The 21,560-nt window shown below is 40.1% G+C and overlaps 2 protein-coding genes across 4 annotated transcripts; one reads left to right on the top strand and one right to left on the bottom strand.

The window, feature by feature from the left end:
• Window positions 1-467: 467 nt before the first annotated feature.
• recql (RecQ helicase-like) lies at window positions 468-13,958 on the bottom strand. 2 transcript variants are annotated; one of them, XM_053414611.1, is made up of 16 exons: window positions 13,663-13,951; window positions 12,380-12,463; window positions 10,881-11,105; window positions 10,327-10,506; window positions 10,094-10,200; window positions 9,182-9,380; window positions 8,898-9,064; window positions 8,485-8,566; window positions 7,701-7,849; window positions 7,205-7,322; window positions 6,969-7,107; window positions 5,845-5,933; window positions 5,509-5,725; window positions 5,280-5,409; window positions 2,764-2,878; window positions 1,401-1,542 (listed from the first exon to the last, which is right to left on the bottom strand). In XM_053414611.1, exons 2-15 carry the CDS (start codon window positions 12,402-12,404, stop codon window positions 2,774-2,776), a joined length of 1,932 nt encoding a protein of 643 aa, XP_053270586.1. In that variant the 5' UTR covers window positions 12,405-12,463; window positions 13,663-13,951; the 3' UTR covers window positions 1,401-1,542; window positions 2,764-2,773. The 2 variants fall into 2 exon arrangements, with proteins under 2 accessions (XP_053270587.1, XP_053270586.1); XM_053414612.1 differs by lacking the exon at window positions 2,764-2,878 and having other exon boundaries at window positions 468-1,542; window positions 13,663-13,958.
• Window positions 13,959-14,225: 267 nt separating this feature from the next.
• On the top strand, window positions 14,226-20,767 carry golt1ba (golgi transport 1Ba). Of its 2 annotated transcripts, XM_053414614.1 has the most exons (6): window positions 14,226-14,396; window positions 15,096-15,187; window positions 16,217-16,395; window positions 17,821-17,902; window positions 18,341-18,375; window positions 19,715-20,767. In XM_053414614.1, the coding sequence occupies exons 1-5, from the start codon at window positions 14,372-14,374 to the stop codon at window positions 18,347-18,349; spliced, it is 387 nt and encodes a 128-aa protein (XP_053270589.1). In that variant the 5' UTR covers window positions 14,226-14,371; the 3' UTR covers window positions 18,350-18,375; window positions 19,715-20,767. The 2 variants fall into 2 exon arrangements, with proteins under 2 accessions (XP_053270589.1, XP_053270588.1); XM_053414613.1 differs by lacking the exon at window positions 18,341-18,375.
• The last annotated feature ends 793 nt before the right edge of the window (window positions 20,768-21,560 follow it).

Consider the following 21,560-nt stretch of genomic DNA (forward strand, 5'->3'; position numbering starts at 1 on the left):
AATACATTAACATTTCAGATTCAAAGTTAATAAAATATACGATCATTCTGAAATGTAATAAATTTGTGTTTTACTTTGATTCAAGTTGTGCTCTCCTCCATCTCAGGTGTACAGAGATGCTTTCAGTTTTTTGAGGATACAATTAATTCATCCTGAAACAAATGAGTGGCCTTTATTTTTAAGCTAAACTAATAGAAAACAGTGAATACAGTATTTTTCTCAACATTATTGTTACAGGAAAATAAATGCTGTTTTCTGGTTTAGTCAAGGAGTGCCATTGAGAAAGAGAATATGCTTCTTCCTTCGGTTTTAATTATTTTTTAACGAGACGATGGTAGCTGAAGCAGAGAAATGTGTATAATTGAATTTCAGTTTCATACTTCAATACACTACATGTATGATAGTTCATCCCAGTTCACCCCATCAAACAAGATCCATTATGGAATCTGTAATCAAAATCCCTCCACTTCTTAGAATTCAGTTTATTAGCTAGTCAGTAGATTTTCAGCATCAATACAAAGATAACAAAAAATAGATCCAGCTGAAAAATCCAGATTCAGAACATTAGATCCATTAAGAATCATAATTCGCAAAACAGTTAGGAGATTTGTCACATTGTCATGAGCCCATGAAAAACATTTTACTTATAAATTATAATATCATTTTTGTTTGTAATCAAATACAATTTTCCCTCCATGTGTCAGTGTTCCCAGGTCAGATTATAGGATGGATGAAGTGCTTGGCATCATGTTTCTGTTCTTTCATTTGAACAGCAGACATGTTTAACCAATACACACAGTAGCTTCTGCACCTGTGACAGCAGATAAACAAAGCACCATGATTACAGTGTAACAGTTACTGTAAACCTTTACGAAAAAACACCCCCATTTTCTGATGTCAGCGGTGCAGCAGTTTGCGGCGGCTGCTGACCCGTGTCCAAAGGCTGCGTGCCGTCTCAGCAATGGTCACCCTGCGGGGCAGACGCAGGCTCCTCAGAGGCTCCCTGATGCACGCCAGCACTCCGGGCTCCTTTTGCTGCCCCAGGTGCTCATGGGAAATGTAGTTTATCCTCCTCAGCTGCTTGCTGTAATAGCTCCTCAGCTCACAGAGCTCCTCAGCCGCAGTTTCGGACATGACTGAGGTCCGGGATGGAGAGCTGGGCGCAGTGCTGACATCGGCACAAGGTTTCCTCCTCGCACTCTGAGGAGTGGTGGATTTCCGTTTCGAACATGGTTTGACTGGATGTGATGGTGTTTTCTGACTCTCACTGACAACTGCATTATCTATTATGTTGATTTCAACCTCAATTACATGTTGAGACATGATGGACCCTGGGTTGTCCTCCTCCTCTCCATGTCCACCTGCCAACTGTTGCTTCACTTTGTCTGTCTGGCTGATTGGCTTCTGGTCCTGTTTCCTGGAGACGTTCCTCTGTTCTTTAAACACTTTCTGTTTGGGTTGGGGGGAGCAGCTGCTGTCCGATTCAATGAGGTTAAAGGTCAAATCAACCTCCTCTTCATTAACTTTAACAGCTGAAGTTACCTGTAACCATGAAAACCATCATCAGAGACGTGAAGCATTTAAAACTTCATTGTGGATTAATCTAGAGCATGTGACATCTCAGTATGTCACAATACAGTAACCATGCTCATTTATATCTTCTGAAGCAACATGTAGTTACAATGAACAGACAGTTCATCCTACCTGTTGTTGCAGTGCAGTGAGATTTAATTGGGCATGTTAGTCAGTGCGATGAAATATTAGTGAAAGTTAGTAGTAGCATGCATAGACAGGCTTGGGCAATACTTGACGTTTACAGGGTTGAATATTCAACAAAAGAGACACATTTCTGGACAATTGCATGACCTGTCGCTATCAGTAAACTAGACTGTTGTACATTTTGTTCACACAATGGAGTAAACTAGTGAAACATGCACTGGTGGGAACATCCTTACAGAAGTATCTATAGGGTGGGTAAAGCAACCACATTTAAACTGCAGCTACATATGTACAGTTTTAATGAGCAGAAAGTTTTCTATAATCATAAGACTCTGAATCTAAACAGGCAGTAACGTTAGACTTACGGTAACCAGCGCCGGATGTTAACAGGTCGATTTTTTTTTTCCTAAATATTTTGTTTAAATAATTTAAATAAGCAATTAAAGTTTGTTGTGCCGACAATGTTTTATTGCCCAAGCCTGCAGGGTACGAGTGATTATGTTGCGTTCAGACAAAGCGTGCAGCAAATCTTTCTCACAGCGCGGCTCCATTAAAGTCAATGCAAATGCATGAATAGCCACGTATGTGTCGGTTAAATAAATAAAAATATAATGTCACCAAATGCTAGTAGCATGACATTCTCCTGACTGAAGGAGAAACCTATTGTTAGCATCATTGCGCATCAGAAGTTGTATGCTACAATTGTTGTACTTAAAAAAATAAATAAGGAGAGGGCTTGTATTAAAAATCAAGTTAGCATTAGCTGCCCTCCCCAGTCCCTTCTTACTCAAAACCAGCAGCCACACAATGTAAAAATTCACTTTGCATTTGGTCTGAACACATCATGAGATGATATCATGCTTATTAATATACAAATTGTGAAGCTTTTCATTAAGTATCAATTACATAAAAACACATTTTCAGGGATCATCAGTCCTCCATCACCCAATCAGTCTGACCCAAATGTGAAGAATGAAGTACAGGTCTGGACAGTTAATGCTAAAAGAAGCAGCAGTGAACAGAGAAAAGAATGATGGACTGTACTTGTCAGGGACTAGGGGAGGGATTTCTTGGTTCTCTTGGACACAGGGGCATCTCCAGCACTTTGAACTGATCTCTTTCCCTCTTTGGCTTTGCCCTGGACACTCGCAGCTTTTACCTGCAGGTCATTAACAACAGTCTTTACCTAAGAGGGTTCACAACTACATGGAGTAGATGAGGGAACACTTCAGGGGAGGACATTGGACACTCAGGTCTGGACAAGGATGTACATATATCAGTATCTTCCATGACATCACTGCATGAGCTCAGGACATCTGCATGGAACATTGTCATGATCCAAGGTTAGGGCTGAAACTAGCAACCCTTTGCATTAATGCTGAGATATAAAAAGGTACCAACAATACCACCAAAGTCAGTCTCAGCTGTCAATCATGATATTTCAGCCCCATCATCAAATAAATAATTAAAACCAAACGTATCAGAAACATGAACACTTGAAGGTACTTCAGTGCAACCTAAAATGCAAAAATCTTCTTTGTGGAAATTGTATTTAATGTCTGTGTTTTTTGTTTAGTCCATGTCCCATCTGCTGACATGGATGTTTTGGCTTCACTTTTGGGAGCTGCTATGTCGTTCGTCTTTTTAAACAGTAGATGGACTTGCAAATTTTAGAAGAATAAATATTTACTTTTAATAATTTTAACTGAAGGATCTTTTAATCAAATCTCAGTTATCATTCATACCATCATTGCATCCTTCACAAGATGACAAATGCAAGGAAGTGGACTTAGTCAGATTATTTGTCTGACTTTTTTCGCCAAAACTTTCATGCACATAAAGTACATGGAACAAAGACTTTTATCGTAATACTTTCTCATCCTTTTAGTAATAGAGCTCAACATGGTGCAGAATTCGATTCCAAAAGGTTTGTACCCAAACATCATTGGATTATAAATCAAAGGGAATAGTGATTATCATCCTCTACACCCGTGGAATCTAAATGATCTGCAATGGTTCATCTATGATTAATACAGTTAGAAGACTAATGATCATTATCAGCAGCTTTGTGATGATGGTGGAGGGTTACTTGTATTCACAAAGTTAAAAATAAAGAATGTAAAACTCTGAAAAACAGGTTTTTGTATAGACCGTCTTATTCTCAGTGTACAGAGGAAAAGTGACAACATTTCGTTTATAATTTAAAAACTTACCTCAGGACCGTTAGAGACAATTAGAAAACATTTTAAAGTGATATAGAGAAAGGACTAGAAGGAGAAGGTAATTAGAGAGACTTCACAAAGAGAACAAAATGACTGGAAGGAAAAACATCACATTAATGAACAAACACAGGAGATAAAAAGAAAAAAAGTTTAGTTGAGCACTAAAAAGAAGAGATCAACATCTACTGGAGTTTTAGGTAATAAAACATTACCGACAGTATGAATCAGTACAACAATACTCCTACCATTATCTTGCTTGCAAGTTTTTTGGGAGAAACTTGAAACCCAACGCACAGTTTGTTTTAAAACTCCAGTATCAGTTGAACTCTGCTTAAGATTTCACATCACTTTTCTAAAGCAGCTATACTACTATACCAGAAAACACAAAGTTTAAAATGTGGGGTCGGACAATATTATGACATTTGGAATCTATTTTTCTAGTATTTATTAATAAAGATTTAGACCAGTAACCAGACAACTCACAGAAGTCAGGTTTGTGGTCAAGATACTAGCTTAAGTAAATGATGAATAATAGTTGATAACAGTATAATGATGCTCATCTCTGGATAAGGTTAACTCAATGTTTGGGGGCCTCATAACAGAAATGATACAAAACTTATTATTATTCAAAAGTTGCAGTCTACAAAAACAAATGTGTACACCTGTACACTAACCGAAATCCATGGATATGAACATTTTGGAGAAGATAAATTGTGGACATATGAGTTGGAGAATTGAAGCCGGATCCACATTATCATCAAAAAAGGATGATTTTGTGTGCTCGTGACGCATAGTTGTTGCATAAGAACCCTTCAGATATAATCCAACTCAAAGCAAAATTACCATCAGATTCAATAAAATACAATTTAAGACTTGATCAATTACTAGTTTTTGATAATATCATCTAATACTGTGCTTGTATCCCCATATACAATTTTAGTTTTCATACTGTTTTGTGTAAAATCGCTGAAGTGAACATGGCGGTGCTGTTAGGCAAACAGAGTGCACTGGAGACACTTCAAACACAGACTTTCTGTCTAAAGCCACTTATTGCAGTAAAATTCTATTCTATTGGATCATGCCTGGGATAGTGTGGGGGTCTCCAAGTGTCTGGAATAGGATAAAAGCTATTCAACTTAAGATTTTACAATCTATTTTACATCTATATATGATTCCCGGGTGGACTGTTATTTACAGTCTTCAGGTGTGCGTAGTTTTATATATGCCATTTTCAGCAAAAACTCATTTAGTATGAATCCTAAGCACTATTTTATAGATAAGTCCCCTGATCTTTTAGCATTGAAGCTTAGTGAGACAGAAAGAAATGAATAAACTCACCACAGCAAATACAGACTCTATTGGCCTCATCTTCATGCTGAGTGTATGAGTCTGGTTCTTCAACAGAGCAGCTTTGGGGCCCAGCTTCATGTAGAAGTAGGTGGTGTATGGTGTGAAGCTGAAGTCCTCTCTGAACCAAAAGAGCAGAAAGGGAAAAGTTAACACACATATGTCAGAGTCTAATATATACCATAGAGTGTCTTTACACACCGACAGTAGAAGAAGTCACCTGAGGTATCCCTGCACCAGCAGTTGCACAAGAACACCTTCAACCTGCAGCCGAGACAGTGTAGTGGTCTGAATCATCTTCCTGCGCTTAGCGGGGCCTTTCCCCATCCAGGCCTCCACCAGCTTCAGAGGAGTCAGCCTCTCATCCATAGACACTGCCAGCTCCAATATCTGCACCACCTGCCGGGCATGCTGGGTAATGTCCACGGTCGTGAAGTCTGCTGGAGTGGAGATTAGATGATGGCTAAGCTGAGTCACAAAAGACATCTTTACAATTGCTTGGCTGAAATGTCAAACACACAAACAGGCTTCCCTTTAAAATGTATCACAGACCCACCTTTTGTGTTACGGCAAGTATCACACTGTTTGCAGCCTTCATCGTCCCACACCTCATCAAAATGAACAGCCATGAGGGAGCGCCGACACCTTCACAAAATAAACATGATATGTTCAAATAATGCAGTAATATCAGTTATCTATCGTCATGTCAATCAAACAATGTGAAAGCATTGAGAAATTGCATGTGTCTAGCTTTTTTCAGATATGCACTGAACTCCAGATAATAGCCGGACGTTTTCTGGATGGATGTGAGAATACAAATGTCTGAGTGACAGGCTCTGGACTTTCTGGACGTTCTCTAGAACTTTTTCAGCCAGCCCCTTAGTAAAACCTCTGGATATGTCCAGATGAGCTCATATGAGAAAAAGGCAGGAGTTCCAACGCAGGATTCACTGCGTGTAGTTGGATTGATGACGTTTTAAACACGTGACAGAAAACAAATATCTCAGGATGAAAAAGCGATATCAAGAGGGTTTTTTTTTAGACGGGCCGATCCAAGTGATTATGTGCTGTTAACAAAAACAAGTGACCTCTTCACTGGATTCATTCACTATATCCTGCCTGTGCCTGCTGAGCCACCCCTCACCTGAATACAGATTTCTTAGTTGTTATGAATGTGTCTGAGCAGATAATATCCTACTGTGTTTTTCATCTGTGAAAGGCAAACTTCAAGGAAAGTCTGGACCCAATTGTGAGGACATTCTTCTGAGTTCATGTCTGAAAACGGCTTTTGTGTCTTATAGTGGTGTAAAGATGCAACAATACCAACGTCCACAATATTGTATCCTGATAGATGACAAGAGAACATTGTCACCCAACCTGCTGCAACTATTGCAGGTTCAGCATGAGCTCTCTCATTGCAGATTCCCCGGGGCACATTCGAGTCAGCAGTGTGGAGGAAATAAATTATATTGAACTGAAGCGAGACTCAAAAATCTGGGTCTGACACCCAAACGTGGATTTTTTTGTGTTTGTGTAAGGGTAGTGAGAGGATTCATCTTAAATCCACAGGTTTGGCAAGTCTGTATTTGCTGCAGATTTGCATATTGCACAAACACAATGTGTTTATCTATTAATTATCAAAATATGTGTGTGTGTGTGCGTGTATCTGTGTGCGTTTACCTGTCAATATTCTGGCAGTAATTGACCATCTTCAGCAGCTTCTGTTGACCAACGTTCTCCATCACCACCATGGTGCTGATCCTGAAGATATCAGAGAAACCAAAGTAGACGATGCAGTCTGCTGGCTGGCCGTCTCGACCTGCAGAGAGCGGGAAAATATATTTCTATCAGCAAATATACTAGAGCAGGACATTGTAGCACATGCTGTCCTGATAAGTGAGGAGCTGTGTTTCTACCTGCACGTCCACTCTCCTGGTAGTAGTTCTCGACAGACTTACTGATGGTGTGGTGGATGACAAACCTGACGTCGGGCTTGTCGATGCCCATGCCAAAAGCCACAGTAGCTACGATCACCTGGAGGACAACACAGTTGTACACAAACACACATGTTCAACTATAACACTGGCAACTTCACTATCAAAGTTGTCTTTATACAAAGTGAGTGTGCGTGTCAACTTCCTTTTATTTTTGGACGACTTTTCATAGAAAATTATTTCAGTTGGTGTGTTTAACATTTTTAACTATGTACGATCAAACTAAAATAGGTCTCCGGCAGATTGGACACCCTTTACCAAGCTGCTGGAATGTCGTGATTTTGAGAGTCAGTGTTAGTTTGACCACACATAATGTAGGACAGTATACAGTATTCTTACCATGAACCCAAGGACAAAGTAAAAGTTGGCCCAGTGCTCATAGAAGCAGAAATAGAAATAGAGTGTCACAACCCAATACCCTGATTTTGTTGGAGGTCCACTTGCGGTGAACCTTGGACTTGTCCTCAGGGTTCATGTTGGCATGGTAGGGATAGGCCACAATGTCCTTCTTCTGGAGTTCAGAGGACACAGATTCTGCATCCTTCTGAGAGAACACATACACAATCCCTGTGGCATTCATGCATGCACACACACACACACACACACACACACACACACACACACACACACACACACACACACACACACACACACACACACACACACACACACACACACACACACACACACACACACACACACACACACACACACACACACACACACACACTATGTGAATATAAATTTACAGATCAAATTGTCTATATAGTCAAATCTAATCGAGATTTGAACCTAGTCTTGAAAAAATGCATTACAGGGCATTAAAGATATTTCAACCATTGCCATGGTGACAAAGGTTCAAATCAGTACTCAGTGATACTTTCTTTTTTACAAATCATTACTATTATCTACTATTATGTATAAAAAGAGACTTCAATCCAACATTATTTGTTATAAACGATCATTACTTACAATTTTTAGATTCAGATTTGATTCAACTTTAATCTTAATCTAAAAAAATGGTTATTATCAGACAAGCCAATACATTATCTGAGTTTTTTTGTGGGTCACAGCTCACAAGAAACGTTACCAGCACTGACACTGAGAGGCTTAAAAGTTTCAATAATGCTAGTATCAAAGTCCCGAGAGCTCCAAAGCCCCAAATATGGTATTCCATACTGCAGTATTGTTTTCTGTCATACCTGACTGGTCCTTGTATCTGTTCTTGATCAGAGAGGCAAGTTCACTTATGGCTTCCTCATTATCAGACACTTTAATACGAACCTGAGAACAGAAAAAAGTTTGTTACATTTTCTACAGGTGTGACATCGACTTGTTGAATCCGTTATGTATAACAGGAGTGAGTATCAAAAGCTGTGCTAAATAAAAAATAGTTCACTGTCTTTTTCTTTGATACGATTCTTGGATTGTTCCATCACCAGACTTAAGTCAATTCAAATTGTAGCAATCGGCTAAACAGTCCAATAAAAACACTTTTTAGATACTTTAACTTTCATGTTTTATAAGCAGCTGAAATGCAGTATCGGGTTTGTTGGCAGATGGAAGTACGGCCAGAGGATTATTAAGTGTGTGTGTGTCAGTTTGTGGTTAGCACCTCATAGTAGAGATTGGGTCGGTTGAAGGAAGCTGTGAGAGTGACTGGCTGTGGTACACACAGGATCTTCTCGCAGTCCTTGAGGACGCTGCTGGTTGCCGTGGCAGTGAGGCCGATCAGCGGCACTTTGGGGAACTGCCTCTTCAGGATGCCCAGCAGCTTATAATCTACAGTGAAGACAATTAATTATTGTGATACACACTAAACTTGTTTTAATAAACCTACTATTTGATCTAAAGAAGATGACTTAGGTCGTGTTTATAGCAGCAAACAGGAGGCGTCACCTGGTCTGAAGTCATGTCCCCACTGGCTGCAGCAGTGCACCTCGTCCACAGTGATACGACTCAGCAGGTTTGCATTGTAGGCTTTCTCCAAACGAGACATGAGCAGCTTGCTCTTGGCGATCTTCTCTGGAGTCACATACAGCAGCTTGAAAGGGGCCTTCACATCAGTCATTCCAGCCATGACTGTCTTAGCATGCTCCTTTAGGGGGAAAAAAAAAATGTATTTTTTTTCTTGTGAAAGCAGTCATTAAAAATATCACTGTCATCCACACTAATGCAGTGAGAACAACCCTGCTTTTCACCACAATTATAGGATTTAGTCTGTGATAATTAAAGCTTCCTAAATGTATATTTTGACCTGCAATAACAATTGTTGACCACCTGGGGGCATTGGATTCAAGTTGTAAACTCAGCGACAACCCATCATCACCTTTTTTTTATAAGCAAACAGTTGCTTATTTTTACAGCCAATAGTTACAGAGTTTGTGCTCACCTGAGCTGTGAGGGTGAACCAAGCAGTAAAGCTGCAGACCAGACAGCTAAACAATTAGCTAAATATCGCTGTGAAGCTGAACAAATCTACAGAATCAGGCCATCATTTTCTGCAGGTTTAGCATTATGATCCAACTATTTCACATTACAGATTGTTTTCATGTTGTTATTTTATATATAGCTATAATATAACCCAAAATTTTCATTTTAGCCAATTGAAAAAACGGAAACATTCCCTCTATTCATAATTCACAGCCGATGATGTCAATGTTTTTTTTTTTTTTTTTTACTTTATATCAAGAGCATGAAAGACTGTTGATACTTACAGTGTGTTCTGTGGATTGTGTTTGAGTTAATCACTGAGCACAACATGACAAATTCTTTGGACTGAAAGGTGAGTGAAAGTGAGCCAGTCCTTACCTTGCTACTGGATGCATTCAGCATTACTGCTGACACATTGACTGACTTCAGGGACATGATCTGGTCCTCCATTAGAGACACCAAGGGAGTGACAACCAGTGTAAAACCTGAAAATGCAGACATACACACAAACAAACAAACACACACACAAATGTGTGGTTACAGATGAGTCACTAATGTGCAAAAAGAACACACAAAATGAGTGTGTGTAGAGTGTAGAATTTTCAGTGTACCCTCGGAGCAGACTGCAGGCAGCTGGTAGCAGAGGCTTTTTCCTCTTCCTGTCGGCATAACCAGGAAGAGATCTTTGCCTGACAGGGTCAGATTGATGGCCCTGAGCTGCAGTGGTCTGAACTTGGAGAGATTGAATGATTTCTTTAGCTCCTGCTCCACTGCCTTGGACCATGGGAAATCTAACAAACATGAAGAGAGCTGAAGAGGTCAACATACAAACCTACTGAGGCTAATACCTGTTTTAAAACCTAAATTATTGAATAAACAGGTATACAAAGATGGAAAAACCTGCTAAAAATGCGATTGACTCCTTTTACATTTATTTCTCAGTGATTCATGTTTACCATCACCAACACACCAACAACTGAAGCACTCTCTCATCTAACTGTGCCATGTTTCCATCAATGCCAATAGGATCTGGAACCGGTAAAAACCTGTATCTCCTGCAGTGTCATTTGACCTGGCTTTGAATGCTGATTGAATCTATTCCCATTGCAGACAAAAGCCAGATGTTTAAAAGAGACTTTACCATGAAGCGATGTGTGAACAATACCTGAGCCATCGTAGCGTTGCATCTCCTCTTTGCTCATTACAGACTGAGCTCTAGATGACTTTGAGGAAGTTGAAGATGACGTCGCAGCGTCACAGTCCTCCTCCAACTGCTGCAGTAATGCATTCTTGCGAGAAGTTAGGTCAGTCTGCTTCTGCAGGAGCTCCGTGATCTGCAGCTCCACCAACTCCAGCTCAGACTCCACTGAGTCCAGCTCTTCCTGCACATCTGAAGAGCAAACACACCAGGAATACTGTCAGCTGGCTAAAATATCCTGGTAAAAACATGCTCTCATATACAGTCCTACCTCTTGCAGAATCCAGATATTATAAGACACAATCAAACTCACAATGGTAGTGTAAAATTATGCAAGTGGATATATATATATAAGTATACTATCTACATTATGTCTAAAAAGTGTATCCAAGATAACAGAATTTCAAGGGAAACTAACTCTCTCAGCAGTCAGTATCATTACATTTACAGGCTACCTGACAGTATGGTGGCTGTTGGAATTAGGACATCAAGTGATTTGAGCAGATCACATGGGCGGCAAGTTTTCTCCCTTCTTATGTTGACAGTGTGAACAGGGTGGATACTGTCAGGTCTCACACATGCACATGTAGTAATCCTCTGAGGCTCACACCTCCACAGCTAATGAGCTCTTTCTCTTTGTACCTTCCCCAGAGTCCCTTTGGGGCTGTGGCAGAGTAATCTGCTGTTTGTCCCCATGATTGTCAACCTTCTCTCAGAGAGAAACAACTTCAAATGTACCGCAGAGGACCGTGTGATTGTTTACTTACTTAGAACTGTTCGCTGTTTAATGAGGTTTAGGTCATTTCTCATGCAAATTAAAAAAGTGATATTTGGTGGAAGGATGTGGTATGGGTCACTTTATTGTTGCGAGATAGGGCATTTTCATTATTTCCCAGTGAATAATTAATGGGTCTCGATGAAAAAGAATCAGGCACATTTAGGTGACCGGTTTCTAAGTGTGTCCAATTTGGCGCAACTTGAATATAATTCAGGGAACCATTGGCCCTCGGTGTGGAAATGCGCTCTACTGAGTGCATTCTAGTTTAAAACTGTCTCAACAGTGAACTAGAAAGACCTCTCCACGTCACAGTCAGCCATCTTGGTTGTTCAGGAAAACACTAAAGCAGAGCTCCCATTGGGCCCTCCTCTACCTGTTTTCCTATCAAACAAGCCCCATTTTATAAAAACGGTTGTGATTGGCCTGACTGGTCCGAGGATGGATGGAAATCAGACAGGGTTCTGTTTCCCCAAAGCAATGTTAGCTCCTACGTACGTTAGCAACTTAGAAAGTTGAAATCATGGTGTTTCTATGCGTGTTTGTCATTGGTTGGTTGACTTGAAAGGAGAGAAAGGGAGGAGAGAAGAGACCCATCTGTAAGAGTGAATAACCATGAGCTTTCCATTTGGTCTGGTGTCCAGGCTGGTTCGCTATTTACATCAACACTGAAAAAATAGAACAGACTTACCATTATTACCGCTACTACCATCCATGCTTTTCAACCAATGAGATGGCTTTCACTTTGTCAGAGATGTTGATGAGATGTGATTCCCTGGAAGACAGTGATAAAAGGTTAACAAGTTCCATTTTGAACTTCTGTTGCATCTCCCTGAGGAGAACCGTCTGACAAACTCCTTCATATCCCCTTTTAAATCCCTGTTAATGACACATGTTATTGGTGTCCTCTTGTTGATTTCAGATCTTACTCACTATTTTATAATGTTTTATTGTGTATCTCTCTCTCTCTCTCTCTCTCTCTCTCTCTCTCTCTCTCTCTCTCTCTCTCTCTCTCTCTCTCTCTCTCTCTCTCTCTGAGTCTGGAGGTTCCTTCCAGTTAATGAGGCAGTTTTTTCTCTGAACCGTCACCAGCTCATTGTAGGTTACTTTTATTATGTATATTGTTATTGAGTATGAATCATAATTTGTTATTGTTTAATTAAACATTTGTATTTAATAGACAATAACAAAAACAGTGACGACAATTAGAAAACCTTACAAATACACTACAACATGTAACAGAACAGGGGACGTTCAGTACAGTGCCTAATAATTAGTTATTGAATTAATTTAATCATGAATTATCATTAATTACAATCCGTTATTATAAAACAAGCTAATTTGTATGTTAGGTTAGTTGGGTCAATGACAGACTTCCAAGTTTCAACTATGAACCCAAAAACTTCAAAGCCCCAAACAAGGTATTCTGTCCTCTCATCATATCATATATGGTGTTATTGCTTTCTATGTGGGCGACTTTGTGTGCGTATATTTATGTCACTGTACTGCATTCAAAAATTCGATGAAAGTGAAAGTAACAGACCGAAAGTGTAATTCGATTCTCAAGATGATTAGATTTGTAGTTAATAAGTAACTCATTCATTGTAATTTCCCTCCACAAACAATCTGTCTGACACAAGAAGTATAACAGTTACTGAAATTAAGGACTTGTCCACTTCTACTAAATAATAGAAAATAACCGTGGAAGCCATTTTTTTTCCATTAGCCACACATTGGAAGCATCACACGGTAAAAGCTAACTTAGTTCAGCTCAGCTCACCTGCTCCTCCTCCCCAGTAGCTGTTAGCTTGATTAAGGATCATTCAATCATCCCTGGATACTGGAGCATTGTGTCTGACTGTCAATCCCCGGAGCTCGTATATTCTCAAACACGATACAATGAGAAGAAACGTCCCTTTCCACTGTGAGCTACATTAACATCTAATAACTCGGAGCCAAGTGCGACACACTCACCACTACAGACTCAGCGCAGACCCTCTCTTCACTTCGCGGTTGCTATAGACACGGAACGAAAACTGAGCCGCTGGAATATGTACTTTCTTTCGCAGAGGGACCTGCGTGGGTTAAACTCTGCCCTTTATTGTGCTTGCCAGGCTGCCTCTAAATTATTCCTCTCGCTCTAGGTTTGACGCACCGTCATCTACCACAACGGCCTCTTAAGTGTTTAATATTTAGAAATCACACAATCAATTATGTGCATATAACCAAGGAGGTCTGAATAAGAGTATAAGACTGTTCTAGCTCATGTCCTGTCAACGTTGCCTGACAGACCACACTATGAACAAAATTTTCCCTCGTTTAACTGTGATGCATTCAAGAGACGTGGGTAATTAAATTGAACTATACATAAATCGAGAGTTGTTTTAAAGTGAAAATTCACGTTATATGTGCTACAGGGAGATTATTTGATCTACTAGTGGAATTGTTGTGTCATGTTCACGCTCTGCAGCTCAAACAAACAGTTCTGACTAAACGGAAACATGAGTTGACGCGTTGAACGCGACACAGCTCTGTGCCGGAAGGTGACATCGCGAGAAGGTGTGTTTCCGGAAGACGTGGCTGTTGCTGCAGTGGCAGCTGTCAAACCAAACTCCTCCAACAGCAGCTACTTAAACATTCTCTCTTCTTCTCTCATCGCTTCGCCCGTTCGCCCGGCGTCAAGATGATTTCGCTAACGGACTCGCAAAGTAAGAGCCCATGTGTTTACACGGGCATCTCTGTTCGCCGCCATCTCTGTCACACCGGCTTCATGTCAGCAGCAGCAGTCGGCTAACTGGCAATGGGCTTGCACTGCTAGGAAAGTTTTTATATATCTCATAGCATTCCACACTCTGGGGCACAGCTAACAGCTAACTATGAATAAACACTGTCATAGCCCATGGGAAGTCCACGTGTTCTCAGCAACGTTCACTTACGTTGCACTTCCAAATATTGAAAGCTTTTGAGCAGCTGCAAATAAACGGGGAAGTGACTAACAGTGCATTTCTTACGTGTTCACACCCACATGCTAATTTGTTTGTACGAACTAGTAGAATAATTACGACTATGACAGGCAGCACATTGTGTCCTGTGTTTATCAATGGTCTATGGAAGTGAAGACCAGGTGGAATCATGGCCCGTCTTCCTGTCTTAACAGCTCTGTCTTCTCAAATATATTTGGCTGATCCGGTCACACTTGTATATCAGTGTAAACTCCACTTATAAGGTGATTCAGTCTGTGCTTCAGAGTAGACAATCAAGAACATGTAGGATGGTAAACTTGGTGGTTTTAACTAAGGGGAACCTTGCTCTGTATCTGTACAATACCACACAGTGACAATCTCAGATGGAACAGTTTAACATTCCTGTGGTATGTGTCTATGTGTGTGTGTCTGTGTCTTCTGCAGAGATTGGAATGGGATTAACAGGCTTCGGCGTGTTTTTCCTCTTCTTCGGGATGATCCTTTTCTTTGACAAAGCACTGCTGGCTATTGGAAACGTGAGTGACGCTGCTCCATCAAACTGATGTTTGCTCTGTAATCATGAGAAACCCACAGGTGCAACTTTCTCTCCTCCTGTGTCACCGGGTGCTGGCGCTGCCTTTTCAGGGACTCAGATCTTACATGTGGTGCAGAATCTATATCGGTGTGTGTACATTAATATATTAATATTATCATGTTACCAGGTGGTAACCCGTGGATGCACAGGCACACATTATCAGTGATGTTGTCATAGGGTATTTACGGTCTGTCAACATTCTGCACCTTCTCCCAGGCAACCCAGCCAGGGTTGATCAGACCCCAGCACCATTAACCCACAGATTCAGTCTGGATCCAAACCCACCTGGTGACTCTCTCTGTGGCTTCTCCTTTTCTCCATCATTGTAATGGAAATGGGGATGTTTCGCAGAGTGAATGCCCTACAAAACCTCGGCAGCCCACCTCCACAGGCTTGCATCGGGTTCGCCAGCCTTTCCTCTGGCACATGTCCACCAGCTCCGGGCACTGTGACTGTTACTAGCGTGATCAGTTGCTTGGTCGAGTCTGAAACTGGCCCTCAATGTTTTTTGCACACACCTTTGACATTGAGGTATTGGTGTATCTCTAATATCATTGAACTTTTTCTGAGTTTTTCACTGACAAAATTTCATGTAGAGGTTGTTTTGACCCTGCAAGTGTATTTTTCCTTAAAATCTAACTTTACATTACATTACATTTCATTTAGCTGACGCTTTTATCCAGAGCGACTTACAATAACTTAAGTTTCATCCTCTGTTTTCTGACATTTGGTTTTTTAGTCTTCTTTTTTTTAATAAACTGGCTACTCTGCTATAAATAAAGAGAAATCCTTAAATAAAATTTCCATCCAAGGTCCTATTTTCATATTTGCGCAAACCAGTGTGAATGGAGACTCTTCACAAGGTGCAGCAGAAAATGTGCTAAATACAAGATGAAAGTCTGTTCCTGCTGCTAAAAAGACCCAGAATTCAACCCAAATTTCTAGTATTGCACCACCCTTTTTTCCCTAGATCCTGTTTGTTGCTGGTCTTTCCTTCGTCATTGGGTTAGAGAGGACCTTCCGCTTCTTCTTCCAGAAGCACAAGATGAAGGCTACCAGTTTCTTCCTGGGAGGTGTGCTTGTGGTGCTGATTGGCTGGCCCATTGTCGGGGTCGTGCTGGAGTTCTATGGCTTCTTTCTGTTGTTCAGGTGAGGGGAAACAATGGAGGCTCGAGCTGAGAAATAGAGTGTAGACTGGTTGGTATCCAAGTTTATTTGAATTTTCAATTAAAAGAGTCAAGTCTCCATCATCTCAGTCCCAATATGAATCATCAAATTTGAATTTGGTGTAAATATCTGTGAATGTGAAGTGCACGACAGAGGACGTCCTGTTACAACTGTTACTAGTGGAATGCACATGAATCTACACAATGTTGACTGATGAACACATGTGTCTGTCATTGCTCAAGTGAATATTGTTACAGTATTAATATGGCTGTCATTATCTCATGACAAATTATTATGGTCTATTCAGAAATAACTATCAAAACAAAATCTGAATTCTTGTCTGAGTCTGAAGGCAGTCAGTGCTCGAATCCAAGCCCCAAGTCATGAGTCTTGGGCTTGACTACTGCAACAGTGTTAGGTGAGAGTAGATTTGATTACAACTGACGTAACCCAGAGGCTGAAATCCAAAATCATCCCCCAAATAAAAACTCTTAATCAAAACCCACAAGATCTTGCTCACCATCAAAGAGAGTGATCGTTCCTTTATGGTGGTATCTCTCGCCTTTTGTGTGTATGACAAAGAACACAATTGGCTGCGGTTGCAGGTGGGTTGACAATGATGTTCACTTTTTCATCACCACTGAACTAGTGAGGGATGCAATTGGATTCCTCCCTGTCGCACATACGTCTGCAGGTGAAAATATGTCGTGTCGAGTTAGAGAAGTTAGGGAGACACTGTTCTGTATCGCTTGGTTATCTCTTTGCTACCATTCCGTCACAACCTGTACTGTACACTACTGAAATTTGAACTGGTGATTTCTGACTTTACGCACAGTCCTGAGAGAGAAACATCCATAGTTCATCCATTTTCAGTGTTGGACCTGATCACCTCATCTGAAAAGATACTGTTTTAATCAAGCTACCGGGTCCTATTATTGACCCTCACTCTGGATGATTCAGAATCACAGGCTCTGTATAAACATGGATATAGAGTCTGGGTGAAAAGTGAAACAGAATGCAGACGTGCCTTAAAATGCATTACCAGTGATGGCCACCAGGGGCTGACTTCAGTCGTTTCTCATGCACAAAGCATGAACTTCTCTCTTGAATTTATTTTTAAGTGTCATTAGCTGACTTCCCTCTCTGGTGTATTGGAAAATATTACATAATTAATTTGAATTTTATTTACATGCTTTGTATGGAAGGTTTGCCACTCAAATTTAACCTAGACAGACTTTACAATGAAGAAGAACTTATTTCTTAACATACAGATTTATCTATCAATGGTAGTCAATGTTAATGGTATTCCATGTCATTTCACTTTGGTGAGAATTCAGTTGTCCCTGTTTGTATCTAATGTCCTCTCTCCCCCACCCACTCTCTCTCTTTCCTTTTGATGACATCCAGGGGTTTCTTCCCAGTTGTAGTCGGCTTCATCAGAAGAATACCTGTCCTCGGCTCTATCCTAAACCTGCCGTTCATCAGTGCAGTGAGTATTACCTGGTGATGCTGCAGCTCTGCTACGTTTTCACGCAGCATGGCTCTTTCTCTTGTTCATTAATAACCATCTTCAAACACCACAACCGATTAACTTAACTGCCCCAGTCCAATGACAGCTCAGCTCCTGCACATCACAGGGATTAATGACATATCGAAGAGACTATCTGTTAACTTTTACTGAGTTTTATGGGGTATTTTAACATGAAAAAGGTAGTTTGGGAAATAAATTGAGCAAATGGTTGTCTGCACATAAACTCCAGTCATTGGGGTCTGTTTCTATTAAATCTAAAAGCTCAGGTTAGCAGATGCACACAGTAGTTAGTTCTGTGGCTAATGAACAGGCTCCTGCCATGCTGTTGTGTGGGGAAGCTTTGGTTTGAGGTGAATGTTTCTGTATGTTTTTTATTGTTTTCTATGTTTATTAAAGCCTTCGTAAGGCTCTGAGGACAATCAGCAGTCGTGGTCAGTCACTGCCGATTTTCCCTTGCTTACTAACATATTTAACACGCTTTACAATATTCAGACAGCAAGCTTCTCATGAAGAGCATATCGTTTTGTTTAGCGAGCTTGTCCATTTTATTAACTATTATTTCTCTAATCTTGATTCATTATTACATTTTTAAGGCACACACCACAGATATTATGGTGATTTTTTTTAAACTTGAGATGATTGAGCTTTATTAACTAAACAATCAAAATTACTAATTAAACTACTTTCAAAATTCTCCACAAGTCCTTGCAGTGGAATGCAGGGATAGTTGTCGAACTTCTGTAGCTGGCAAACATTTGGCAGTTAGCAAGCTAGCTAATTTCTCAAAAATGTTAATAGTTTAGACAAGGGACATATAAGCAGCTATTAATTACCAGCTTACACCAAATCATGTCTATTTTGTGTGGAAGTTTATTCTCTGACAGAGCAGAGTGCATCAAGAAAGGTTAACAAAAGGAGAGAGATCCAAGGCATACGAGGAATGACACAAGCAGCTTCCATAAATCAATAAATGTTATTGTTTTATCTCAGAATCAGTACACTGTGTAGCACATTATAAAAATCAGATACATTTTCTAGATTAGATAATTTCTCAGGGTGAGGATGAGCAGCTTTAAACCAGCACCTATAGGAGGGCAACTAAGGCCATCTAGTGGTCATCCATTGTGTTGTCACTTGTGACTTTTTCTGCCCTAAATTAAGCAATAGAACAACTTCCTCTGTTTTGGATTCGGGGGCCCTTAAAGGGCCCGCTACAAACTGCAAATCAAGGGTCATGTGGCAAGCGACCAGTGGGTATTTTCCCGTAGCTTTACTAGCTTTTCTACAGATACTGTAAGGCAATGACTGAAGAAGCTCAAAACTTGAATTTTCTTGAAAAATGATTAAAAGTTGTAGGTTTTTCCCATATAATATAAAGAAAAAGATCCCTACGATACAAACGCTGTACTAATTGTGACTCAGTCTCAACCGTCAATCATGACACGTTTCACCATGTTTTTGTAACTTCAAATGATTTAAAGCAAACCTTGGTTCATTGCCAATCTGCTTACAAATTCACTCAAATCTATTTCTGAATAATTGCAACAAAATTCTGTTTACCTGTGGTGTGTCTCTTTAAATCATGCATGCTTTCCATGAGAAATGTTGCAGTTGATACTGATACTGTCCAGTCCAGCCTGCACTGTAGTTAAACAAATCTCTCTCGCACTTTGCATGTCACTAATTGCTCTGGAGCTCTGTCTGTCAGATCCTGCTTTATACTTGAAAAACATCTAGATGACACATAACAGTTTCTTTCTTTTCTTTCAGTATGTGGACAAAGCTGGCGAGAGCAACACCATGGTATAGCAGTGACTTTTTGTACCCACTGAAGGCTGTTTGAGTGCAGCAGGTTTTATACAGCAACACAATCTCCCATCGGGCTGATTTAAAACAACTAGGGTTATATGTTCAGATTCCTCCCTCCTCCAGCAGGCAAAGACCGCTCTCTGTCTTATCTGTTATTTCACTGGTCAGCGCTACCAATCAAAGGCTCATCAGCACATCGCAACGCCAGTCGGTTAGTAAAGGATGGAGTTACTAAGGTCACTATAATAAATATTTGAAGCGCTATTGATCCCATCACCGTTGAACGCATCTAGCAAGATAATGGAGGATATAAGATTTCTTCAAAGGCTCATTGACTCTGTCTACGTGACTTTCTTACTCTGTGGAAGAAACAGACTAAACCACCCCCTACACAAGGATGAGAAGTGGACCGACATGTTTTCATTTTTCTGTGCCTGTGCTCTAACTTTATTTCGACAAAAGCTTTTTATGTCTGTTTTTTGTCATCAAACCTTGGGCTCTATTTTAACGACCTGAACGGATAGTCTGGAAGTATTTTGGTTATGTTCTAATTCCCTTTTGCTTGTTTCAAGGCAAAAAAAGAAGGTTGTTGAAAAAGGGTTAACTAATACTCTTAATGAATTATGTTTGTGTTTTGGTTGTAATATGAAATAAACAGTGCCATTACCAATTCACTTTAAAAAGCAGGTACACGTGCCTCTTACTTTGTAATAAGAGAGAGAATGTTTCTCTACAAATGTGCTTTGGCGCAAGCAGACCAAAGCTTTGCACCTGACGACCCCTCGTTTTAAGACAAACTATCACATGGTTGCTCAGATATGCGTAACTGCATTTGAAGAAACTAGCAGAGAAAGTTGCCAATGCTCCAGGTATAAGATAGAGCCCTAAGTTTCATTTGTGTCTGTCTTGCAGCTTTTTGAAATACCAAACGTGGCTATTGTAATACTTTCCCTTTGTTACATGTCATTTCTGTTGGCTAATGACTGCATTGGTATAAATTATTTTTTAAATGATTATCGTTTGACTTCATGTATTGTAAGGTGCTATTGGATCATATTAGCATTCGTTAATTGTTTACCCAATAAGCTTCTATATACGTTTTACTATTAAAGTAAGAAACTTTAAAGGTAGAATCTTTAATAGTAAATGGAAAAATCAAGTTCATGTGGACACATGGATGGTGAAGTTCAATCAGCTCACAGTGCTGCAGCTGGGAACATGCTAATGCTATTCAGTCACAAGAGCTGTCCAAACTAACTGGTTTGCTAATGGTCAGTTATAAACGCAGTTGCTAATTTGTCAAATACTGCAGGATCTCACACTTGAGCAGAAACAAAATTGTCCCTTTGTCTCAAAACTGTACACGTCTCTTTGTTAAATCGTTTACAATTCAGCAAAGAAGGATTTTATAAAAGTGGACACAGCTGAAAATGTGCGATAGCTTCCATTCAGAGTTCAGTTGGCCAAATATTAAGCTACTAGCATCAACGAGGTAGCTCTCAGTCTCCACAGACCCCAGCACTTCAAGTAGTGCAATTCTGCTTAGGTTGTGACCCTGACAGCATATGTTACCATGACACATCATCCATCCAATGACACTTTTCCATAAGGACTTATAAGGACTGTATATCCACTTGGATGGTATGTATTTATAAAGCTCTTTTCCAGTCTTGATGACCACTCAGTTTGCCATTTACACACACATTCATAAATATATGTATATTTTCGCGCACTTTCTCAATGAGAACGGGCAGTTGTGGCCTTCAATATCTTGCCAAAGGACATCGTCATGCCGAATCGGGAACAC

The sequence above is a fragment of the Pleuronectes platessa genome, chromosome 22 (assembly GCF_947347685.1).
Source record: "Pleuronectes platessa chromosome 22, fPlePla1.1, whole genome shotgun sequence".
Classification (NCBI taxonomy): Eukaryota; Metazoa; Chordata; class Actinopteri; order Pleuronectiformes; family Pleuronectidae; genus Pleuronectes; species Pleuronectes platessa.